Below are 27,274 nucleotides of genomic sequence, written 5' to 3' on the forward strand. Positions count from 1 at the left end.
GCAGATGCTGTTACAGAAGTTACAGAGATACACTGGCTCTTCATGCCAACCTCAGCACTTCTTTAGCAGTGCAGCTACAGGCAAGGAAAGGGGGCTTGGAAAAGGCAGAAGAAAACCCCTAGGTCTGGGGTGACCTGTTTGATCCTGAGCACCAAAGTGCTCCCTCAGAGGCTGTATCACAGGATGTAGTGTCTCAGTGACCTGCGGCAGTAGACTTCCCCTGGCAATGCTTTATATGCACAAGAGCTTTTGGAAGCAGACCCCAACTCAAGGATGATTTTAATCTGTTTGGGTTAATATAAATGAATACAGGACATTTTTAGGTGCTTAGAAGCTGTTCAAACACTATCAAGATTTACACATGCATGTACTTGCTCTGTATTCCAGGCAATATATTTTCTTCCGGAAGGAGCGTGGAAATAGCATTTCTGACATACTTATGAGACCAAGATCTTTGAAGATAAAGGCTTTCCTATGCACCCTATGCATCTGTACCAGCCAGTAGCAAAGACAGCTGCCTCTGCAGTAACACTCACCGGTCTTCAGTCACTGACACAATCAGCTCCAGCACACCTTTTACCATTCTTGCTTGTGTGTCAGCACTGGGAACAATCCATTGAGGAAACAGAGCTTGCTCAATGATCTTTTAAAATTCAACCTCCATTTAACATTAATGTGCAGACAGGGAAGAGATACATGGGCACATCGTTCTGCCATCTATCACCTTGTTTACAGGAAGTAGCCTTAACTCTACTGCTTATTAAAGAACTGAGCCGAGTACTCTGAAAGCGCACATGAATCAGAATGAGAGACATACCGGGTATGAAAAGCCATTGCTCCTGCACTTAATCCTGCAAATTGTCTTATGTCTGCAGTATTTCAACCAGTAGTTTCATGCCAGTGTTAGAGAGACTGGCTAGTATCAAAGTTTCCAGGATAGTCTGCACATTAGTTTAATGACAATACTAGACCTGACATAATGACTACCATGCTTCAAAGTTACACTGCACAAACCTTTCCCTTGTGATTAACAAAACAGGAGATAAAATGACCTGCTGTCTTTTTCCATTTCAGTATTTACGGACACTTATAAATGTTAACACCTCAGAATAAGAATAAAATGAGATAGAAACCAGGAAGGATGTGACAGCAATTAGGAAAAGCTCTACAAGATAAATCAATTTTGGGAGGGAACGAGGTTACTAAAAGGAACACTAAATGTGCAACAACCTAGGCTTTTGTTGAAGAACATTGCAATTTTCTACATTGCAGTCTTCAGGAGAGGTGGAATAAAGGCACTCAACATTACTCGCAAGACATGCAATGTTAAAAGTTTTATCAAGATAAAGAGAGAAACCTGTTGAAGCAGGCTGCTGCCCTAGTAAGCAGTCAAGCACCCATCCGGCCATCTGCTCTCACAGTGGGAGAATGGAGAGACCAGGAAGAACAAAAGCAAGAAAACTCGTGGGTAGAGATAAGAACAGTTTAATCTGGAGGAGGTGGGGAGGGAGGGAGTGATGTAAACGACATCCCTTACCACATTCCCCAGTCAGTGCATAAGCAATGGCCAACCTAGAAGCCAAAGATCCTACTCCTTCCTCCACCTCTACTTTTATTGATTACTGAACATGTTGTTATACGGTATGAAATATCTCTCTGATCAGTCTGGGTCAGTTGTCCTGGCTGTGTCCCCTCCCAACCTCTTGCCCATCCCCAGCCTACTGACCAAAGGGCAGAGTGACAAGAAGAGAAGGCATTGATGCTGTGAATGATGCTGTGAATTACAGATGAGTTCTGGAAGTAAATTTAACTTATCTGATAACATAACACAACACAGAAAAAATACCATTAAGAACCAAAAGTCAACATTTCAGTGCCCAATTTCAACACCTATTCCTCTTAACAACAAATCTGAGCCTGAATCTACAAAATCCTATTTAATTTGCTAAGCTTATTAGAAGAATTTTTTTTTTAATACAGAGTATTTTAATGAAGTTCTGTGGAAAACATGATGAAAAAGTTATTTGAGAGAACAGTACACTCAGGGTTTCCATAGTAAGAAAAACAATGAAAAAATAATCAAGCCAACTTTAAACAGGCCTGTCCAAAAAAATAAAAAAATCACCTCTGGGAGGCTCAGTGTACATTTATGTAGAAGGGACATTGACCGTGTTGGATGTGTATGTGCACTTAAACATAACAACAGGGCTCTGAGGCACATGTTTTCACCCAGGCTCAGGGCTCAGTGGGTGACCAATGCACACAATCAGGTTTTGTCTTAGAATCATAGAATCATTAAGGTTGGAAAAGACCTCCAAGTTCACTGAGTTCAACCTTTGACTGAACACACCATGTCAACTAAATCATAGTGCTAAGTACCACATTCAGTCTTTCCTTGAACACTTCCAGGGACAATGACTCCACCACTTCCTTGGGACATTTCTTCCAATGCTCAAATACCCTTTCAGTGAAGAAAATTTTCCTGATGTCCAACCTGAACTGTCCCTGGTGCAACTTAAGGCCATTTCCTCTTGTCCTGTCGCTGGTTCCCTGGGAGAAGAGACCGACCTGGCTACAACCTCCTTCCAGGTAGTTGTAGAGAGTGGTTAAGGTCTCCCCTGAGCCTTCTTTACTCCTGGTTAAACACGCCCAGCTCCCCCAGCTGCTCCTCATATGACTTACCCTCTCTAAATCTTTCACAAGCTCTGTTGCCCTTCTCTGGACATGCTCCAGCACCTCAGTGTCTTTCTTGCAATGAGGGGCCCAGAACTGGACACAGCACTCGAGGTGCGGCCTCACCAGTACTGGTGAGTACAGGGGGACAGTCACTGCCCATGTCCTGCTGGCCATGCTACGTCTAATCCAGGCCAGGATACCATTGGCCTTCCTGCCCACCTGGGCACACACTGGCTCATGTTAAGCCAGCTGTTGAACCACCATGCTCAGGTACTTCTCTGCTGGGCAACTTTCCAGCCAAAAAAATCTATTGGGGAGGTTGTCCTCTGCAACTGAGTGTGCAGCTTTGGAAGGGACACACATGGAGCTATTGAGGGAGGAAGGGGACACCTGGCCTAACCAGTCTAAGCAGTAGAACCAACCCTGGCAATCAGTGGGGTGACAGATGCCTCAGCTAGATTGCCTTCACATCCAGTTTTAGTGCTGAGTATGCAGGTCCCAGTACCCAATTCAATGTCTGGATGGGGCCAAGTTCCCCAGTAAACCCATGCATGCTAGGAGTATGAAATTGTGACTCTGAGCTCTTTAAAAACACATTCCTCACAGGCTACTCTAGTATGTCCAGTGACTGTGGTCACCAGATTCTAAATAAACAAAGTAACCTGGGCACATCACATTCAGCTGGAACTTCATCCATCGGCTTGCCATAATGGCTGACAGCATTTCTGGCGCATTCCCAGAGCATTTAATTTTATTAAGTACATTTACTGAAGAAACAAAAACCCTTAAACTGAGCAAATATAGAGTCCTCATAAATGTAACTAGTTTTTTTTTCATTTTGTTTGAGTAACAGTGGGAAATGAAAAACTGCAAGGCTAAAGGAAGTGAAGGGACTATTTATATAGCATGGGAAAAATTAAACTGAGATTCAACACTTTAAAGTGGGTGACATCTGTTTATCAAAATACTTCTGTTGTATCTTTTGCTTTTTGTCTTTTCCTGCTAAGAAACAAGGATGCAGTGCTAGATTCGTCCTTTGATTTTAGCAGCAATCTGGGCAAGTTCTGCCACTATTTCAAAATCAAAATATTGGTCTGGCATTGCCAATTGCTAGTAAAATATACTAACATATCATGTGCCATTTCTTCACTAAATTACTCACACATGTGTATATAGTATGAAAAGATGCGTGGGACTAGGAGGTTTTCCCTTTTTGCACATGAGATACAAAGAGGCTATGCACTTAACTTCTTATTACTTTTGAACAAGTGGGATGCACACCAAGATGTGGTCTGAAAGGGTAACTGAAGCAGTCTGTGAACTGAGCAGCTAAATTAAGCAGGAACTCAAACCACTGATTTCTACAAGTAGCTTGCAAAAACATGCACCAAGGAAAATAGTTTTCAATGATTCAAAGCAGAACCTTTGGCTAAGTGGTAAGTCTGCCCTTAAAATAGGCTAAATAAGGTGTTCTGCAAATGCACAAAGTACTGGGGCCTGCCAGGGACCCAATACCATATTCTATCACCAGCAGAAGGCAGTGCTAAGTAAAATCTGAAATTTAATATACAGACAGATATGCTTTGCAGTTTCACTGCTCTTCTGTTAGTAAAAGTTCAAGATGAACTGAGCTGACATTTTTGGTAAGCTGTTTGGTAATGTGTAAGACAACACTTCTTGCTATCAGCCACTTGCATTGGCATGTCTGCACCAAACAGGCAAAGTTGTACAAGATGTAATTTTTTCTTGTTATTTTCAACTAATAAGAGCTAAGAATAGCTGACTACACAAGGGGTTTATTGTCCTCCAGGAGCTGTTCTTGGTATATCTGGATGAATACGTATGTATATCAGGATGTGTGTATATGTATGCCCACCACAATAATGTATTTCTTTCAAGGGCTTGGACTAACAGCACTCATCTCACGCTTTTTCACTACTCTGACTGGAAAGAACAATTTGCCACTTGCAAACAAAACAAACAAAAAAATATCAACACAAGAACTCTGTTTCATTGCACTTATGAAGAATACACACCCTCCATGCTAAGCATCTCACCTGGTCATTAGAGAAAATCAGTGAATTGGTTTGGCACACAAAGTCATGAGCTAGACTAAGTACCCAAATTCGGGAAAGAATATGAACTCTTCAAAATGCTATTTGGTGTGGAAACCTAGAATGCAGAGAATATTTCTCTGCCTGTTTTGAAAGGTTTTACCCCCCTGGACAGTACTGGTTTTGGCCTTTGTCCATGGGAAAATTTGCCTAGCCTCTGGGAAGAACTTGAATCTGCAGTGGTGTGAATTAGGAGATAGAATACTATGTGATATTATCACAGGGTGAAAAATTTAGAGTTTTTAGGTCTATTTGCATAGTAAATAGAGAGAAGTAGAAAACCCCAAAATGGAGGATAAGTTGTAGTTAAAAGCTTCTTTCTCCTTCTTCAGTAACTCCGTATTTTGCAGCAATAGTGGTTTGGGATGATTGGATACAGAATCCCGCAGTTCCTGTCTACATGATTTAGGAACTTGTTGGACATTGGTAAAAAAGTGAAAATATCTTGTGTTTTAAGTTTTCATTGGGTAATTTACCTTTAAAAAGGCTGTGAGATCTTGATAAGTTGTCTTCTTGCTGCATTCTCTGCTCTGTGCTATGTCTAAGCCATGCCAGTGGCTTGTACTCCTTAGATAAGAATTAATAAACACCTATCTGGAGACTGAGAAGCATGAAGTCCCATTTGCCTCCTTTTTTCTCCTGGCAAAAATCTACACGTCTCCCTTCCATCAGGGAAGACAACAATTAATGATGCGGACAGCGTTATTCGGTATCCAGGATTCCCAGCTGATGTCCTGACTCTAATAGCTTTTAATTACCATCACAGACTCAAAATTGACCACTGAGTTTACCACTTACTGAATTAAATTAAGAATGGGAATAGACAGGATAAGAATCTAGACTGGAAAAAACCCCACACCTGAAATATCCACAAATGCAGAAATAATAACCCTAAGGAAGATGCGGAAAGCATGTGATACTTCCATGGTGAAACTGGACAAACACTAGTCCCTATGAACCAGGTTTCAGTGCAGAAAGACAGACTGAGGACTTCTCGAACACTGAAACGTAAGCCGTGCACAGAGAAAGACCGGAGATATATCTCACATGTGCTGATCCAAAAATCTTCGAGATAATATGGAGGAAGCAACTGGTGAAATTACCTCACTGCCAAATACCTGAGCAGGTTTGTTCAACCATCATCCCTTACCCCAGCTGGTCCTGCCATGCTTCAAGATCCCTTCATAGTTTTACTGTCCAAAATCCTTCCCCAGGTTCCCCATCTTCTGCAGTTCACTCTCTAGCAGTTGCTTTGGTCACCATGCAGGGGTTTCTTGAGAGTTTACTAGAATAGATCTTCCTCTTCATTCACCTCCTTTGCTCTTGGTAATGGAGTCCTGGGCTTCTGCTGTGTTTCTGTGCACCACAGGGAACTAAGGTCATAGACTTTGTTCCTGGAATCACTGCAGGAAAATACAGCAGGGTGCTAAAAAAACCCCAAGTGAAGCCCACAAGAAACCCCCAAACAATTCCACCAAAACTTAAATAGGACTCAATGATGCACAGATCTCTCTATTGGATAGGCAAGGAAAGCATTAAGAAGGATGACATAAACTTTGTTTTTATATGCATACTTCATCCTTGCTCCTACAAACACTACTGCATGTCAACTCCTAGCCAGCATCCTTCTCTACCCTACTGTGTACTGTATACAGCACAAGTGAGGAATATTCCTGCTGATGAACTCCAGACAGCCACTCAGGGCACCAAACAACCCCCAGAGAGATGAACAGCCATTTAACTCTCTTCACTGATCATGCAGAGAGTTCAGCTCCCCAGTACATAATTTGAGCAGTGCCATTAAATAATGTCAATATCCAGTGAAGTAAGCCAGGTTTGTCTGAAGACCCTTCAAGGACCAGTCAGGCTACTGTGAAATAGGCAGAGCACTTACGGAACAGTAGAGTGGAAGAAAACTTCAAAATAAAAATAAGACTTCAATGTCCAGAAAATATTTAGTGGTTTTTAGGCTAAAACAGAGTTTTCTGTGAATATTTTCATTCAGTGTTTTAAATAAATTTGCTTTGGCTATGCTGTCACTTCTGTCATTTCCAATTTCCACTAGCTTTTGGAAGATGTATATTATGTATCAGTCACCCATTAATTCCACACTCTCATTTTATGTAACAGAAAAAGCATGTTCGTGTCCAAGCAGTAAACCTCCAAACTTGCTAACATCCTGAAAGCCACAGGAGCACAGCTCTGTAAAGCCCTGGGGGCTCTGGCTGACTGTGTGCACCCGTGGCTCCCTGCATGCACCAAATATTCTGCTGCAGCAACATCCGTGTGCTCCCTGTCCCTGTCTTCCCTCCCCACAGGCCCAACACAACCAGCCACTGGGCTCTCCCAGTAACTTCTGCCGTGCTTCTTTCCAGTGAGAAAGAAGCAAAACCTTCTGTCCTCGTTTCTTTGCTAGATCCAACAGTATTCTTTATCAACGTCCTTTTTCCCCCTTCCACTGCACGAAAACCAAGAGATCAAATCATGTAGCTGATGGCTTGGAAATGAATCGAAGCAGTCTAGAAGCAGGAGAAGCAGAGACAAGACAACCATACAGTTTTTGTTCTAAGCCCTACATTTGCATGCTCTGCAACGCCGAAGATGTGATACCCATAATGACTTACAGGTACACGTGTACCCCAAGAACAGAAATACATCACACAGCAACACAACTTCACAGGCCCTGCAAAATTCAGTTGAAGGGAACAAAATGGAAGAAGATGAACCTCATTCAAAATTTTCATTACACAAAAGGTATTAGATAGAATCATATTGCAAAAGGCACAATAGTCTATATTATTTTATCATTAATCTGTCAGAACACAAGAATTTAGGGTTTTTCTCATGCTGGATGCATAGAGCTGAATAATCCCATATTACAGGGAAGCCAGATCAGAAACAACAGCCATGAGAAAAGCAAACTGCTTGTGAAGAGAGTATTTCAGGGCCTGAGAACAGAGCAGGAGTGCTTGCGTGGGCAGACAACAGATGCCGCTCCAGACTTTCAGCAAACAGCAGAGCAGGGAGGGATGGGTAAATGCTGGTATTTACTTGCTGTTTTAACTTAAGCAACTGGAGAAAGATAACAATTTAAGACACTGCCCCCTGGATAGCTTTTGTATTTCTCCTGAGTCTTCAATTATTATATTTTTCTCTCTCTTCAATATCCTCATTTCCCCTGAGTATGCACTGACCAGCAACTTGCATTCCCTAGAAATCCTCCCACTAGCTATCTGGAAAGAAATTTATGCTAGAGGGCATAACACTCTTCTAACATGTAGATGCCTTTAAAACCACAAGTCATCTTCAGAAACCAAATTGCACAGAGGTGCATAAAGAATTCCTCCAAGACCTATTCTGGAGGCAAGTGGATTCAGCCAACTCACAAACATCAGCAGTAATTTCAATTCAGTAAGCATGTTTGGCATTCTCAAACCTTCACCCAAACCACACACCTCTTTGCACGTGCACTTCTTTTAAAAATACTTTTTCTTGGTCTGTTTTTGTGCTCACTTTTTGCCCTCAGCCTGCATGATAAGAATTTTCTGGGTGAACCCTGGAGAACTGAGCAGACCAAACACTAATTCTCATATGGAATTTATTTAGAGGAGGAGAAAAAAAATCCCTTAAGTTGAGTAGTTACGTTATTTTGAACTGGTTTTGTATTTTATGCGTACATAGCGGAGCTGGAATTTCAGGGCTGGCTTTTGTTTGCATTCATCATGAAACATTTGTTATATGAGCTGCTGCTACTGCTACCAAAACAGCTGCTGCTCACTGCTGGAAAACCAGAGGCCAACTCAACAGTTTCTTTCTTTCTCCGGTAAGTCTAGCTGGAAAATGAGGCCTGGTGTGTCTGCAGAAAATTACCTTTCTTTGGCTTCACTGTCATCCTTGCCACCTTTTGCTTGCCCAGAATGCAAACTTGAAAGAGAACAGATAAATCAGAACAAGAGCAGGCATGTTCTGATGCTCCTGAATCACCTACCATTAAACACAAATCAGAAGTACAGCTGCGTGAACTCCCCGCTTTGCAGCTAGGGCAGCACCTCAGATGTGAATGTCTTTCCTTCAGCTGCTCTTGAGATTCAGCCAGGATTTAGCCCTTCTGTCCTGCATTATCATTTTCTGCCATCTGGAAAAATTGAGTCATGACTTGATCTAGCTTTGCATAAAAATTTCTTCAGTAGGAGACTGCTTCCCTGTGCAGAGAAAAATACCCACCCATCTGACAATCTGTGCACTTTCCGACCAAGCTCCACACAGATCAGGACCCAGAGCATCTGCGGACTGCAGCTCGGAGTGCTGAGGACAGACCTTCTCAGCTGCACATGAGATGAATTTTAATGCTTTGCTTTATTATGATTTGTAGGCCACTTCAGTGTTGTTTTTGTTGCTTCCTGGTAACATCGTATCGGCATTGACCTCTCTTACCTCAGTCATACCTTTTTAAGAGAACATTTATCCCAGGCTGCACCATAGTCCCTGCGAGACTTCCTTGTTTTTTTCAAAGTAAGGGAACACTACCAGACAATGCATGCCTACCTCTTCCACCAGCTTTATCCTGCAAGAGAACATTCTTTCTCCTATCCTGACAACCGGTTTTCTTAAAGAGCTTTTAGACAGAGATCTTGCTGAAAATCACACCTGTACCATCTCATATCCCTGTGCTTGCTAAGTCCTTCAAGGAAGTAGTTGATTTTTGAGGTTTTACAAATGCCATACTGACTTTTTCCAACTGTCTATTAATCACATCTTCAATATATTATAGTTCCTCCCAGAACATCAATTTGTTTTTTTCATCTGTTATGTCTAGGTGACAATTGCAGCCCTCTAAAAGCTTGGGAGTCATCTTAACTATTCTTCCAAAATAGCTGCAGATTGAATCAGGGGACATACCACAAAAGAGGTGGCGATTTCAGTTTCAAAGAAATCCTTGATGAATGCTAACTCTCACAGCAGCATCCCTAACACTGCCAAGGACTCAAGACAGCTGTGGAGTAAAAAATGCCACACCCTAACAGTTACCTGTATATAGATGGCATTTGCAAGTAACTGAGAAGATATTCAAATGGAGTGCAGATAGCACAACTCAAAAGATAATATTTATAAAGTGCAGTAACCATTGTGCAAATGTTGGAGATAGACAAAGATAGAAAACTGGAAAGAAGATAGTAATAAAAGAACACAATGAGAATGCAGTTTGGAAGAAGAGGAGGAAACTGGGAAGATGAGCCAAGAGAGAAGCAGAGGGGAGAATGCTCTTTCACACTACATTTGAAAATTTGTGATTCTACTCCAAGAACAGAGAAAAAAAAGAAAAATGGAATCTTCAGAGCTATATTTAGTAAAAACCTCTTTTCTCACTATAGCTTCTTGGAGAGAAAATTTTCAAGAGGGACGGACCAAAAAGGCTGGGAAATTCCAACAAGGAAAGGAAGTAGGGAACATAACTCCAAGGAAGGAAGAGCAAGGGGTCAGCTCTCCAGCACCATAAACTGCCTTCAGGGCAGGGAAAGCAAAGGGGTTCAGAGGAAAGAGCACAGGCATGGTTTGAAGCTGTGTTCAAGAGAGGAGTGATGGCTGGGAGACATACTAAAGCGACTCCTGTGTAGCACCTGAGAGCTACACTGCTAACATATTTACTTCATTTCAATTCTTAAAATTTTGTCATCAAGAGCTGACCCTTGCACTTTGCTGAAATTCATGTTACTAATTCTCTCCCTTCTTTTCTAATAGTAGCAACAGGGTACTTAAGATGATTGTAGAGCACAATACACTGTGTCCTCTGGGAGCAAGTGGTCCCTTTACAGATGTACATGGGGGATGTCCCTTCCCTGTCTCCCTGCCACTTCTCCCAGCTGCCCACTGTCTCTCTGCCTGACTCTTCTTGGCCACCTAGCCCTGATGTGTCTGGGAAAAAACCTTTTGATGTTAGCTTTAATGCCTTTAGCAAGTTGCATGTCAGAAAGTGCCGTGCAATAATTTCCCACCTAACTTGTCAGAACTTATGCTCTCTCATGTTTTCCTAATTTTAATTATTATAACATTTTAATTACTATAGCAGCTAATTTGCATCACTTTAAAAACTAGATTTTAAATTGCAGCATTTATGTGAAAATCTAAGTAATTCCTAAGGAATGGCTGCTTGTCTCTACTGTAAAAAATTACAGGTAAAAGTGTCTTAACAATTAAATTGCTTTTCTATAGTTACCTTACCTTTAATGCTTTTTAAAACATTTCTGAGCCATCAAAGATGCTGGCTCATGGTACTTGGCTTGTTCTTGCAAGATGCCTTGGAGATAAGAATAATCAATTTAACCTGCAGCCCATTCTACCATTGATACAGTGATTTAGTCTAAGAAAAAAGTACAACAGCTTTACTTGAAGACTGAAAATACGACTGTGCTCCTAAAAGCTAAGTGAATAGTCAGCTCTGTGATCTGCTCCATACTGCTCCTGTGTCTTCAATGCCAAACATGATTAATTTTCAATTAAGAGAAGTTTCTCGCTAAACAGTGGCCCTGAAAACATACTGTGGGACACAGTGATAATTGAGCTAAATTCTCAGTTGTTTTGGTCCTATTATTAATAAAAGTTTTTTATATTCCACCCTCAGCCACCTTGTGCAGCTTGCTTGTTTCTGTGTAGGTGAAATGAAGACATCTTCAAATATACCAGAGCTGCACCTGGGAACAGAACCACACAAATTAACTGGGATTTAATAGCTCCTTCTGTATGCCTTCTGTTGCCTGGAGAGAGGTCAAAGTTGTCAAAGAAGCAATCTGCATAATCTGTTACTGCTGTAATTTTTGTTTAAATGCTATTTTTAAAGCAGCAGCAGTAACAGGTTTAGCTGAAATGCTATTGATTAAAATAGCATTATGATTTTATTTAGGAAGTTACTCAAGAAGGAATGAACTATCATTGCAAGCTTTAACTGCCTGTCATTAAAATCTCTGTGGTATATTGTCATCAGTAACCCTGGATTATTTATGAGATATCACTAATGCTGTATCCGAATGCAGCTATCCCTCTGTGCCAGAGCTTTAACAAAGCTGGCTATCCATAGGTTTTCCATTTTGTGATACTAGGAACAGGAAATATTCAAAAGATGCATCAGGGAATCAACCTCAGATGAGCAGCAGGAGCGCACTTATAAACCGTAACATCTTTAGTGACTGATATGCTCATTAGATAAACACGACAGTTGCTTGAAAGGTATTAGCACCAAGCCTTCAAAATGATCTCCTGACTACACATGAATTCATACACAGGAATTCTTGATGTGTGAGATGTAAGGGCTTGTCTGACTGGTCCCTTGGGATTTAGAACATAAATACGTTTTGTTTTTACCGTAACATGGCATGAAATTACATCTTTGCAGCTTTAATCCAAAACCAGACAGCCCATCAATAGATCTGATGAAAGGAAATTGAATGCAAGTGACATGAATAGGTGGGATGAAATGCAAATTCTGTAGGCTGAAATCATGGAATTGCACTAAAAGACAAAGATGATGCATCAGGCGGTCTCAGTCTTCATAATCCTACAGACGTACAGAAACTTTAGAGAGGGGAAACTCTGTTAATGATAGAGAGGCTCTGATGAGCATGCAAAAAATAAAATTTGTTTGGCTTCAGGTAAAGACCCTGCCATTTGACAGGAAAGAGAAATACAAAAAAGGTGCAGGAGAGGAATAGGAAAAAGGTAGCAGATTGCAGAGCACAAGCTCGGTATACGCACATGTTATAGCTCAAAGAAAGGGAAGATGAAGTAATTCTACAAAAAATGCTCAGCCTGTCTCTACAATACATTGTAGTTTGTCAGAGCCAGTCTATGAACTCATGTGTCCAGAAACTTTACTAGAGGAGGAACATTAGATCTAGGTTTTTCAAACAACGATTTAAGGGAACATGGACTTCACTTTCCACTACAACTGATTCTGAGCAGAGCCTTTGCAAATACAACTCCCATGAAAATCCAAGCCTAAAATAAGGATTTAAAAATCAGTATTGTAATTAGCAAGAAGAGAAACCATATCCTTCTTTGCCATCATCAGTGGTGAGATCTGGAAGGCAGCCAACCTCCTTGAATGCCAGAAGCACTGGGAAGGGGAACTACGGATCAACAGTAGCCTCATTCCTCATTTCTCCAGTTCATGAACCATGCCCATGATCCTGGCCTGCCAATATGAAGTATGTAAACTTCTCACCTGATCTAAGTGATTACTGCTGGTGCTGCTGTACTTACCAAGTCAACCACTGCTCTTGACTCCAGGAGAAAGCAGAGCCACAGCAATGTGTTTGGCAAACGACATATAAATCTCACTTCCCTGCACTGTAGGCTCAGGGAGCAGATCCACCCAGACTGAGCACCAACGTCACGTCAGGCTGTCAGCTGCCTCACTTTTCATCTCAAAATGCCAATTCATTTGGGGCCACAAGGTATATTTATAGGCAACTGCTCTGCTGTGTAACTATGCACGTAACAGCTAACTCAATCTGACAAGTACATGCTAGCAAGGAACAGTAAATAGAAAGGACTTGAGCCTGGATGTATACAAGCTCCATGTGGATTGGAAAGCCACACCAAACTCTCTTGCCACACCTTTACTCCTGATTCCATTTTAGCAATGACACTGATACTATCTTGGATAAATCTTTTAGTGGCACAGTTATGGTTTTCATGTCACACACATTGTCTGGAGTGTCTTCACCTTCCTCAGCAGAACAAGAACCACAGCTGTTATAACACTGTCAATCTTTGCTTCAGAACTCACCACAGGGAACTTTTGTTTCTGAGACAAATATTTCAAAGAACTAGAGGATCTTTTGAAAAACAGAGTCATGAGAAAGCCCAGAAGTGCTCAAAACTTTCCAAGAGCTACTAGTTTTAAAACTGCTTAGTTTATTCACAATAAGATTTCAAACCTCTGGAAGGCAGAAAACAACATATTTTTCTTTTATGGGACTGAAAAAAGAAAGGATACTTTCACTGACTATGCTTATCACTCACTGGTGTATCCACTATCTTCAAGGCATCCTGGATCAGGCAGCATGGTTTTGTCCCTGCTCTCCAAACCCTGTATTTTCATGGCTGAAGAGCTAGATAATAAATCTACAGCTTTTGATAGTGACTTCAGTTTTATAAAACAAACCAAGGAACACATTAGTTGTGCAGAATGTCCTAGATGCTATCGACCTAATAAAAAAGAAATGTCCTCTGGGATATGCACTGTGACTCTTCCTCTTTCCCTGACTGTCTTGCACACAGAGAACAGGGAATTTCTTTCACAAGAAACAAACATACAATTAAACACTCTTCCTAGGTCTTAAACTGTTATGTTTTAGCATACACATTGTTTCATAGTGTTCCTCTATGCAATATTGAAAGCTGAGACTTCAAAGGGAGAAGAGAAGAATGGTCTGTTCACGTTTTCTATTTTCAGAAGAGGATGTTGGGTGATAAGAAAACGCCACCCAGGCAGAATGTAAAACCACATGCGCTGTTAGCATTGGGATCACTGCAAACACGGGTAGATCGCTCCACCTGCTGGACAAAGCTTCTCTGCTCACACACACAGTTTGCCTGACATCAGAGACGGGAACCTGCTACAGAAGTGTTACACACGGAATTACTTCCCAAATCCAACCTCATGTTCTACCTCCACGTGAAATTTAGAATTTTCTTCTTCGGTAGATAATTTTCAGTCAGTGACTCCTCTTCAAAGAATTACTTAAGGAAAACACAAAGCTCTCCCAGAGTGCAAGGCAAAAGAAAAGACAGCGTATCTGGAGTCTCCAAAGCCTTTAAACATTTGAATGCGTTCAAAGTTTTAGAAGTGATGCAAAAAACCAAAAAATAACCACCCACCCAAAACCAACCCAAACAAGAAAAACCCCACCACAAAACCCCCTCAGTATTTAAATTGAAACTAATCCATGCTGATTTTATTCTCACGTCAGGAGTGCAGGTGCTTGTAGGAGAGAGAAGGGTTTAGCACAGAAGATGAGCCAGTGTATTCCTTTTCCACTTAGTAGTCACAACCCTTCCAGAAAGTACAGCTCACAAGAAGCCAGCAGACTAAGAAGCCTCAGATAATTTGTCCTAATTTCTTCTTTCCTTTCATTTTGTGCTGAACAAAGGCAGAATGTAAAATGGTTAAGATGATCACTATTTAAAGACACCACAAAAAAAGCACTGCCTCCTTCCACAGAGTCCTACGATCATTTTTTTCTCAGAGTTTTTGCTCTTGGAGGTGGTGCCTGTAAAGACATTCACTACAATCTCTCTGAGAGAAAAAACCCTTGGTTCCTGAACTTTGACACATGCGTAACATCTGAACCATCTGAAGGCACATCCCACCTTCAGTGCTGGCCTGGCACAGGAGTGATTTCGGCACAGTGCAGAGACTGCTGAGCTTGATTCCATCCTTCTCCTAACTCCATCAAAAATTCCCTGCTTCTTAGGACCTCAGCTCTCCAATAAAGACAAATGGCAGCATCCTCTCCTTACTGAGTTTAAAGAGAAGGGGAAACTTATCAATAGAAAATGTCAAGACTGTAACATTAACATTCATGAACATAACAAATTTTTTTAAAAAAAAGGTTTATATTACCTGGTATAATATTACTACTACAGTTTAAAACATTCCCTGTAAGTTCAATTCTTAAGAGAATCAAATTTTCATTGAATTAAAAGAATATATACTTTTTACAGTTTGTTTACCTGAACAATATTATTTTCTTTCAGCTGACAATGTGACTTATTTAATTGCACTCAATAAAATTCACTGTCTGAAAAGCTTAAAGTCAGTCTTCTTGTTGTAGAGTAAGGCCTACACATTCTCCATGCAAAATGCAACTTTGAGGAAACAAAGGGGTTTTTTCCTGGTTTTGGGAAGAAATGTTTTTATAGGGCTTCTGGTGCCAAACAAAATTTATGAACTCCCGCAGAGAGGTGTGAGGACATGGGTCATTTCTGAGGTGATAAAAAACCATTTTATTGCCTATTGTTTTACACTAGATGCTGTTAGCTTTTACCCCATGCCATAGAAGTTGACAAGAGAGAAGAAAAGTCTGTTTTGCTGAGCACAGTATGTAATTTTTGCCTCTTAAAAACACCAAAGATATGAAACCCACATGTGCCCATTTCAAAAGAAACTGTGTAAGTATTCTCTGTGTTCTGGCTACCAGACAGGTTGCAGAAATGAGCTACAGCCAGCAAAAATGAACAGGACTGACCAATGCTTTTTTTCCTTTAGTTGTGCTCCTGGCAAGTGAGGATTTTATATGTCCAGTTTTATTATAACTATTTCAGACCTTTCAAAGAGTTAAGGAGTACTTTCAAATTTTGCAATAAATAAAATCTAAGACTCTGCAATTGGATCCTATCTGCTTCAATGCTAGTGAAAAAAGATTTTGAGCAAATTTTACTGTGTTAGCAAATATCTTCTTAAAATTTATTCTACCCATCTATTCATCCATCAATTTCACAATCTGTCTGCTGCCCCCATTCCTGCCCTTTTAGTCTCTTGTCAAAGCGAGTTTTGGCTGTCAAGGCAAGGCAAGTTTGTAACTTTAGACAAGACAGGCATCAAAAAAGAGAGTTCTTTTGCAATTTCTTGACTTGGTATTAACATTAAGAAAACACTTCATTTCAAGGAGAGAACGGAAATGCAGAAAAACAGGAAGCCCATGGCTTTAAAGTATTGTACAAGATAAAACCAGATTGGTTCCAATGAAAACTTTAGCACCACAAAGAGCTTTCACATTTTGTTAAACATGGTTATAAAACACACAAGTCAATATATTTGGCATATGGAATAGCTGAAGGCAACATTTTGTTAATGCAATGAAGGAAGTTATCCTCCTAGTCTCCCCTGACATTTTCTGTCATGCTGAATTGACAAGTTTTTAAAATATTTTACCTTTCTTCACAGTTTCCTTCTGCCAGCTTATGTCAGACAAATCATTAGCATCAACAAGAAGAGCACTTAATTCGTATTGCTTTAAGTAGTTATCTGCGTCATCAGGTATACAGATACACAATAGCACTCTGCTCTCTGATGAAAATGTCCCACTATCTCTCTGACCACAGAGCCACAGTTTTAATGATCTGCTTCAGAACAACAGCAGAAAAATATTTTTGAAGGTAAAACAACTACAGGTTTTGTTTTCTCCTAAGAGAACACTGAGCAAGAGTTTCTTGATAAATGTTATTATAGTGTTTCAGATGAGAAATTTTACTACAGACACAAAAGAAACAAAGAACTTTGAATATGGCCTGCACAGTTCAAAGGAACAGAGATGAGAAAAAGTTTTCTAGATTTCCTGATTTCTATAGTATCAATCTACACTGAAGGTTTCCAATACTAAGAAGTTTGCTTAGATGGGAGTTACAGTGATCTGGTGACAAGCCAAAGCACCTGCATGTGAGCAAGGAGAGTCCCAACTTTGGGAAGAAGGGGTTTAACCCACAACTCCTGCAGATGTATCTTAAATGCGTATGTGGTTTTATGGGTTTGAAAACACCAGGCATTTTGCTTCCTATAGCAGGAAGCTGCTTTTAATATGGTTTAGATTATGATGGGACAGCAATCACCAATTTCATACTGTGATTTCTAATCTATGTAATCCTAAAAAGCAATACTGGATTGAAATTGTCTTTCTTCAGCTACTTTTTGCTTCAAGGCAGCTCTACAAGTCCAGTTTTTGAATTGCCCCTAATCCAGAAATGCTTATTGCAGTGGACTCTGGTGCAGATATTCACAGACTTGGAAATGAATCACGTTTCTGTACTCGTCCTTCACTGTGTTTTCCTCATCCTGTTATATTTAGCTGATGAAAGATAAGTTGAAGAAAAACTTTCTTTATGCAGAAAGAGGAAAGACTGCCATAAGAGACTAAGAGCAGCAGGTCAGCAGACAATACTTTAAACTGTATAGATTTAATCTGCAAGTGTTAGTTGCAAGAAAAGGTCAATTTTGGCCCAAGTTATCTGCTGATTTGTGGGACCACCACACAGCTGGCAAAACAACATGTCTTCTTCCAAGCACTGCATGATGCAACAGCAGAGGGTGTTGCAGATCAGGCCTAAGATGCCCTGAGGAGAACAAAATAGGACTTCTTACACACCACTTGAATACTTTTTATTTTTCTGGCTGATTCTGTTAAGGTTTTTTTTCTAAGCACCAACTCAGAAATAACCAGAAAATAATTATGGTAGAAAAAACCCCCTCAAACATATGTATGCATGAAAAGAGGAGGAGAGAGTTAACACAAGGAAACTGTTTTCTTACTAGTATGCCCAGTCAATAAGTGAATGGGAAAGATAAAATAAAGATTTAATCCACCTAGGGAATACTGAAGTAAAGTGGTGAATCTCTAGACATGACACAAGACCCGTCTTACACACGAAATCCCAGAGGAAATCACTGTCCTGAAACAGGTGATCAAATTTCCTTCAGATACTGGAAAATACACAGAGAAGAGAAAGATTAACCAGCACTTAATGATTCTGGCAGATTGCTTACTTCCCACCTGACAATTTCTAGGGCACCCCAATGCAAATCAAAACCCTGTGTGCTGCTTATAAGCTTCCCCCATAGTAAAAGAAATGAAAATATATGGTGCACAGAGCAGCTAAGAAGGCATATAGACTCTCAAAGGAAAGTCTCATGGCAGAGAGAGCATATCATTCTATTGATCCCCCTGCCTTCCTTTTGTCTAACACCCCTACAGGGACACCTCGGAGACCAAAACGTGCAAACCTTTAGGATGACTTCCACATACTACAAAAACAGGTATTTTTGTTTTTTAAGTTATAAAGATAAGGGAAATAACTGATCCCAAACTGGGCGTTGCTCTCATGTCAGTACAATACTCTCTTTATGTCTGTTATTGAGCAAAATCGCTCTAAGGCTGGACATGACACCCCCACCTTCCAAACAGCTGCCTTAACTGCCTTATTGCAAGCAGATAATGACCCTCTGCAATCATATTCAGAGAAGGAATGTCATACTTTCCCTAGTATCTGTATCACTGCTAAATACAGAATTTCCAAAGATGCATCCTGGGAGAAGGGTTTGGTGAACAGTCACGCATAAATCCTGGTTATGGATAGAAACCCATAATTTCTCCAAAGTGATTGACTACTGTAATTTCTGTTCACAGTCAGAAGCCAGCCATCAGCTGCACACATTACAAACTAAATTCAATCTTTGTTCCATGTGCTTTTAATATACAGCTTGGTACAAAACACATATTAATGGCTGTAGGCATTTCACACTGACACAAATGCAACCGAATCACAAAGGAAGAAGGGAAGTTTTACCCCTGCTTGGTTCATACAATGTTGATGAGCCAGTCAAATGTAAGCAAGAAATCAATTCTGCTGGAATGACATGCACAGCCCTCCAGAAGCATCATATTTATTTTTAGGCATAGGACACAAGACTGCCTTTTAAAGAAGTCAGCAATAAATAAGTGTTGGAGGGATGAATTGACAGAGGGAACCCTTTCAGAATGCCCATGGGGTGCAAATTAAGCAGTAGATTGAGTGCCCTCCATTTTCATTTCTCTACTCCAGTCTCCTAAGCCTCTTTCCTCAGTATGCTTTGTACTGGAAGTGCTGTAAATACACATTCTTATTTGTACTTCACCTAAACTCAGCTCAACTGAAGGTTCATTTCATTTCAACTCGTAGTCAAGGCTGAACTTGGTCCTAGAGAATCTCCAAAGTGTCCAGCTCCCCAAACCATTTCTTGAAGGTTTCTTTAAGTACATATTGCTGTCACCATTTTGGGAATATTTTGACAGTATTATTTGAGAACTGAGGATGACAATTAAAAGAAGGAAAAGCCACTCCAGTGGAAAATGGGAAGCTTTCTAGCATGTGGAAAGATCACTGAGCAACAAGTGCTTGCAAGGAAAGAAAACCACACAGTAACATTAAAGATAAAAGTGGAATATGTGACCTTCCCCATTAATCGAATCTGCTCCCTAAAAGGGAGATAAACTTCTTCATTGACTGAACAAGAAAGAAACATGTATCCTTCAGCAGCCATTCAGATTTTGCTGAAGTTTCCGTAAGAATAGCTTTTTAATGAAAAAAGTTACCTGGATTTTTGTAGATGCTAAGCACATCCTTGAAATAATGAGGTAAGAATCTTTCTAATAAAAGCAGCACATCCTCCAACTCCTCCAGAATGCCCACAAGCAGAAAATTTTCATTAACGTTCAGCTTTGCTCTTTCAAGGGCCCATTCACCAGGCTCCCTGTATGAAATTGATGGGGGAAGAACAGATGGAGGAGGGAAAAAGAAAAGTTTAATTATGCATTTACTTCTCAAATTCAAGCCAAGAACAAAAGTGAATAAAAAAAATATTCAGTGCTATACTTAGAACAAAAAAAGACTTCCCACCAAACCTGAGCAGCTTACTGAGCTTTTCCCCGCAACATCTAAAATTGGTTTGGCATGTAAAAACAGGATCACATTAAAAGGAGGCTAATCACTGTGTGAAAGTACTCCATTCTGAAGACATCTTTTGCCGAGCTGTTTATCAGCTCAAACTTGTGAACTTTGGTATTTCAACTTGGAAGCAGCACAAATTGTCTGATGGGAGGAATGACTGCCCTGGGTGTTGGAAGGTGCTGAGGGGTGGTGGTATCCCTAAACCACATCAGCAGAACTGTTGGGACCAATGTCCACTGCCTGCTGTTACTTGGTGAATCCTACACAGGACACTAACATTTTCCACCTTGTCCTTCATTTTAACTTCTGCCAAAGTCTCCAGGATCTTCCCTTTCCCTGTTATTACCCCTGATTCCCCTGTAGTTTTGCTACAGGATTTGCTTTTTTTTTTTTTTTTTGCTGTGACTGATACTGGTTTTTAAGAACAGTTTAGGGTTCTTCTATCTTTTCTCCCAGAGGGAGAAGCTGGCAGAACCTCGGTACATCTTTACGCTTCCCTTTTCCCAAAAGCATAATGTGGTTAGACAACCTTATGAATCCCAAATCCCATATACTAATTCATATTAGTTATGTTCTGGGAGCAGCAGTGTCCCGGTTTGAGACAAGTTCGGAGGAATGTCCAAAATGGATGTCCTCTGATAAAAGGCAGGTTACAGCCATCCCTCCCCCACCAGGTTCAGGAAAAATTTTCCTTGGAGGAAAGGGAAGAAAACTATTTATTTAACAGACACAATGCACAATGGGAAAAGAATAATGCTAAATAATAAAACCTCTTGCTGTGGAGAGAACCTGGTAAATTTCAGTCCTTTCTGTGTGTGTAGTCTCTCTTGCTCTTCGGAGCTGGGTCGGCCTGGGCCCCCCTCTAGGCCTCAGTGGAAAGTTCTGAACAGTTCCAGAAGAGGAGAATAAGAAGAAGCCAAAGTCCCAGGGAGAAAAAAAGTTAATTCTCCATCTCTCTCTGGAGAAAACAGAGCCGAAAGCTGGCTGAAAAGCAGCAAAGGATGCTTCCTCCGCTCTTGCTGCCACAGAAGCACGCAGAGAGATAGAGAGACCTTGGAGCACAAACTGCTTCAAAAAGTTCACCTGGCTTTTTTCTTTCTCTCACACCCAGATTTAAAAGACTCGGAAAGGCACAGGACTCATGCCTGGGCACAGAGCGGCGATAGGGGATACACATCATAAAGTCACTCCAAGACATTCCACCTCTTATCCCATATTGTCGGCTCTACACACACACATTAATACATACATATACATATACAGCTGTGTACAAACAGTGACAGTGACACTCAGCAAGCAGTGGTATACAGGCATTCCACATTACAGGTGGTTTTCACCCTTCACATGGTACACAGCATGTTATTCCATCTCTCTGCATTACCCACCATGTGCAATCAGGTCCCTGAGCAAAGACAACCCCACGGATGGGTTTGTCTGTACTCGAGGCAGAATTAATCCAGTCTTTCCTAACCGTCCTCTGACATGCACTACAGGGACCTTATCTCCATCTACTGTATGCAGGGATTCAGATTGGGCTGGACCAGCTCTACTGGTGGAAACTCAGGTGTTAACTAGCCAGGTGGCCTTTGCTATATGCTGCTCCCAGTTTTTGAAAGTTCCCCCACCTAGTGCCTTCAAGGTGGTTTTCAACAATCCATTGCACCATTCCACTTTGCCTGCAGCTGGTGCATGGTAGGGGATGTGGTACACCCACTCTATGCCATGTTCTCTAGCCCAGGTGTTGATAAGGCTGTTCTTGAAATGAGTCCCATTGTCAGACTCGATTCTCTCAGGGGTGCCATGCCTCCAAAGGACTTGCTTTTCCAGGCCCAGGATGGTGTTCCGGGCAGTAGCGTGAGGCACAGGATAGGTCTCCAGCCATCCAGTGGTGGCTTCTACCATTGTGAGCACATAGCGCTTGCCTTGGCGGGTTTGAGGCAGTGTGATGTAATCAATCTGCCAGGCCTCCCCATACTTGTATTTGGACCATCGCCCACCGTACCACAGAGGCTTCACCCGCTTGGCCTGCTTGATCGCAGCGCATGTCTCACAATCATGGATAACCTGGGAGATACTGTCCATGGTTAGATCCACCCCCTGGTCTTGTGCCCACCTATAGGTGGCATCTCTGCCTTGATGGCCTGAGGCATCATGGGCCCATCGAGCTAGGAACAACTCTCCCTTGTGTTTCCAGTCCAAGTCTATCTGTGACACTTCCATCTTTGCAGCCTGATCTACCTGCTTGTTGTTTTGGTGTTCCTCATTAGCCCGGCTCTTGGGGACATGGGCATCTACATGGTGGACTTTCACAGTTAGCTTTCTTACTCGGGCAGCAATGTCTTTCCACTCTTCAGCAGCCCAGATTGGTTTTCCCCTATGCTGCCAATTAGCCTTTTCCCACTTTTCTAGCCATCCCCACAGAGCATTGGCTACCATCCACGAATCGGTGTAAAGGTAGAGCTTTGGCCACTTCTCTCTTTTAGCAATGTCCAGGGCCAGCTGAATGGCTTTGAGTTCGGCAAGTTGGCTCGATCCACCTTCTCCTTCAGTAGCTTCTGCAACCTATTGTGTGGGACTCCATACGGCTGCTTTCCATTTTCATTTCACCCCTACGTTGCAACAGGATCCGTCAGTGAAAAGAGCATAGTGTGTGTCTTCTGATGGCAGTTGGTTGTAGGGTGGAGCTTCTTCAGCACACATCACTTGTTCTTGTTCTTCCTCATCACTGAGACCAAAGTTTTCACCTTTGGGCCAATTTGTGATTATTTCCAAGACCCTAGGGCGATTCAGTTTTCCGATACGGGCACGCTGTGTGATGAGAGCAATCCATTTGCTCCATGTGGCATTGGTGGCGTGGTGGGTAGAGGGAACCTCTGCTTTGAATATCCACCCCAGCACTGGTAGTCGGGGTGCCAGGAGGAGTTGTGCCTCAGTGCCAATTACCTCTGAGGCGGCTTGGACTCCTTCACAGGCTTGCAAGATTTCTTTCTCTGTGGGAGTGTAGTTGGCTTCAGATCCTCTGTAGCTTCGGCTCCAGAATCCCAGTGGTTGGCCCCAAGTCTCACCAGGCACCTTCTGCCAGAGGCTCCAGGACAGACCATTGTTCCCAGCTGCAGAGTAGAGCACGTTCTTCACTTCGGGTCCTGTCCTGACTGTGCCAAGGACTACTGCATGAGGAATTTCCTGTTTGATCTGGGCAAAGGCTTGTTGCTGTTCAGGGCCCCAGCGGAAATCATTCTTCTTGCAGGTAACTAGGTAGAGAGGGCTCACAATCTGGCTGTACTTGGGAATGTGCACTCTCCAGAAACCTATGGCACCTAGGAGAGCTTGTGTTTCCTTCTTGTTGGCTGGTGGAGACATTGCTGTGATCTTATTGATGACCTCGGTGGGAATCGGATGCCATCCATCTTGCCACTTCACTCCCAGGAACTGAATCACTTGAGCAGGCTCCTTGACTTTGCTCTTCTTGATGGCAAAGCCGGCTTCCAGGAGAATTTGGATGATTTTCTCTCCTTTCTCAAACACTTCTGCTGTGCTGTTCCCCCACACAATGATGTCATCAATGTACTGCAGATGTTCTGGAGCCTCACCCTTTTCCAGTGCAGTCTGGATCAGTCCATGGCAGATGGTGGGACTGTGCTTGCACCCCCCTGGGGCAATTGATTCCAGGTTTACTGCACACCCTTCCAGGTGAAGGCAAACTGAGGCCTGCACTCTGGTGCCAGAGGAATGGAGAAAAATGCCTTAGCAATGTCAATAGTGGCGTACCACTTTGCTGCTTTGGACTCCAGCTCGTACTGGGGCTCCAGCACGTCTGGCACAGCAGCACTCAGCAGTGGAGTCACTTCATTCAGGGCACGATAGTCCACAGTCAATCTCCATTCTCCTTCAGATTTGCGCACAGGCTAAATGGGACTATTGAAGGGTGAGTGGGTCTTGCTGACCACCCCTTGACTCTCCAGATCACGGATCATCTTGTGGATGGGAATCACAGCATCTCGAGTTGCCCAGTACTGTTGGCAATGTACTGTCAAGGTGGCAATTGGTACTCTTTGTTCTTCCCCCTTCAGAAGGCCTACTGCAGACAGGTTCTCTGATAGTCCAGGCAAGGTGTTCAATTGCTTAATGCCCTCTGCCTCCACAGCTGCTATCCCAAAAGCCCACGTGAGTCCCTTTGGGTCTCTGAAATACCCACTTCGGAGGAAGTCTATGCCCAAAATGCACGGGGCCTCTGGGCCAGTCACAATGAGATGTTTCTTCCACTCTTTTCTGGTCAGGCTCACCTCAGCTATCCACCAGGGTCAAATCTTGTGATACACCTTTCACGCCAGCAATAGAAACAGATTCTGCCCCCACATGTTGCGATGGGATTATTGTGCACTGTGCACCAGTATCAACCAAGGCATCATATTTTTGTGGTTCTGATGTGCCAGGCCAATGAAACCACACAGTCCAAAAAATACGGTCTCTACCTGGCTAGAGGCAGGGCCCCTCTAGTCCTGGTTATCCTTCCTTCCCTGGCCATACATTTTAGAGGTTCCTTCAAGGGGATCAGACATGTCATCTTCTCTTCCCTCATATATGGCAGTTCGGCTATGGGCAACTGGAGCTACTTCCTTTCTGGTGGAACTTTCTTTCTGAGTCTTGCACTCCTTCAATTCATGCACTCGTGCTGCCAGAGCAGTAGTGGGTTGTCTATCCTACCTCTTCATGTTTTCCCCACTATCGCACGGGAAGAACCACAGCTCACCTCATGGGATGAACCTTCTCTCTCTAGCTGGAGGACATCTGTGTCTGGTAACAGAATCTCTGGTCTATACCACCGAGATTTGGAGAAGGTCCTCGTTGATCTCCTTCTTGAGTTCCTGGTGATTCTTCTCTATCTTATCTTCCACTTTGTGCAGATGTGCTTCCACAGCTGCAATTCTTGTATGTGTTGGGCCATGCACGGCATCTGCATATGCTCAGAGCTTTGTCACCATATGCTGCATGGTGTCATTCCCACTGTCAGCCAGTTTCATTACTGCTAAAGCAGAAGTGTATTATTGTGGCCCAGCTTGTATGAGCTTTCACCACATCACTGGATTAACTCTGACCCAGTCTGGACTCCTCAATCCGGGGTCATCTGTGCAGACAATCTCTACCACCACTAGTTCTCTCAAGTGTTGGATCCTTTGTCCTATGGTCTTCCACTGCGTTTGCTGCATATAGAAATTATCTGCGCACTGGTATCTATCCCTCATGCCACTCAAGACCTGTGTCCAGAGACTGATAGAGACAGCCCTCCTTATTATTGCTTGGTCAATAGCTGGATCACGTGACAGGGATCCCAAATGCCTCGCTTCAGCACTGTCCAGCATTATATCATCTCCTGCCGTGTCCCAATACAGACGATCCAACTTACTATGCATTCATCAGACCATCGGGTGTAGTCCTTTGTTAGGCTACGAAGGTCCTTCATGGACATGGACTCAGTAATAGTTTCTGTGCCTGAGTCAGTTGGTGGCTTTGAGGTTCCTTTCCCTGCATCATCATCATCTTTCACTGGGCGATCAGTTTTGGTTGTGTGCTTTTTCCTCGTGACAGGAGCCACTGTCAATGGCTTAGAGTCTCCATCTGGTTTGGGCTTCCTGTCTGGTGTGGCTGCAGCCTGAGTGACTGGGGTGTCTGCAGGCTTTGCTGATTTATCTTCCTGCCCCTCTGCCTTTAGCTGCTGCTCTACAGTACCTAGCAGTGTGCGACAGGCTTATGTCAAGGCCCAACATATTGCAATGAGCTTTTTCTCATTAGAATTGTCATTGCATTTCTCTTTCAGGTATTTCCCCACCTCAGCTGGGTTCTGAATTTGCCCAGGGGGGAAATTCCAAGCTACTGGGTCAGAGAATTTCTTCAGGGTTTGGCCCATATCCTCCCATTCCCCACACCACTCAGGATTTTCCATGCCTGGGTTAGGCGACTCATCAGTCACCCTGGAAATCTCAGCCCTGATTCTAGACAAACTGCAAACCATATAGAGGAAGCCTACCAGATAAAATACCAGGAAGACAGTCTCTTTAACATTCAGGGGAAACTGAACATTCTCAAAAGATAATGTATTAAATTTAAAGGGGAAGGAGATGAAAGGCTGGGAAACCCCATCTCCTCCTCTAACAAACTGGGTGCAATTACTAATAAACCCCCAAAACAGGCTACTGAAACTAGGACTGGGATTAGGATGGAGAAACCACAAATCATACACATTTTTGAACAGCTGCCTGTACCTCTGTTAACTTCTTATAAATCATTATCACTGAGCACAGCAAAATAGAAATCTGGATTCATGACCCTGCTTGGTAAAAGTTACGTACCAGGGACAAAATCTGAGCAATCTGTGCATAGGCAAACAGGCCTAGGGACCAGAAAGACATTAGTACCTCAAACCAGAGAGACAGTATGAACCCAACCAACACGGTGACTACTTTACCCCAATACAAAGTAATTAAAACCAAACCAAAATGTAATTACTACCGTTTTTTTCATTTTCCTCTGAGCCACGCGCTGGGCGCTACTAATTATTTGTCCCAGTTTGAGACAAGTTCGGAGGAACGTCCAAAATGGATGTCCTCTGATAAAAGGCAGGTTACAGCCATCCCTCCCCCACCAGGTTCGGGAAAAATTTTCCTTGGAGGAAAGTGAAAGGGAAGAAAACTATTTATTTAACAGACACAATGCACAATGGGAAAAGAATAATGCTAAATAATAAAACCTCTTGCTGTGGAGAGAACCTGGTAAATTTCAGTCCTTTCTGTGCGTGTAGTCTCTCTCGCTCTCTTCTTTGGAGCTGGGTCGGCCTGTGCTCCCTCTAGGCCTCAGTGGAAAGTTCTGAACAGTTCCAGAAGAGGAGAATAAGAAGAAGCCAAAGTCCCAGGGAGAAAAAAAGTTTAACTCTGCATCTGTCTCTGGAGAAACAGAGCCGAAAGCTGGCTGAAAAGCAGCAAAGGATGCTTCCTCCGCTCTTGCTGCCACAG

At 42.4% G+C, this 27,274-nt stretch overlaps 1 protein-coding gene across 1 annotated transcript in view; it reads right to left on the reverse strand.

Moving 5' to 3' along the window:
* UST (uronyl 2-sulfotransferase) overlaps positions 1 to 27,274 on the reverse strand; it is a 161,292-nt gene that overhangs the window by 12,838 nt on the left and 121,180 nt on the right. Inside the window, exon 7 of the mRNA XM_082302750.1 lies at positions 19,913 to 20,070. Coding sequence (XP_082158876.1) covers positions 19,913 to 20,070 — 158 coding nt within the window. The remainder of the gene's footprint in view (positions 1 to 19,912; positions 20,071 to 27,274) is intronic.

Source organism: Coloeus monedula, assembly GCF_965178545.1.
Source record: "Coloeus monedula genome assembly, chromosome: 2".
Lineage (NCBI taxonomy): Eukaryota > Metazoa > Chordata > Aves > Passeriformes > Corvidae > Coloeus > Coloeus monedula.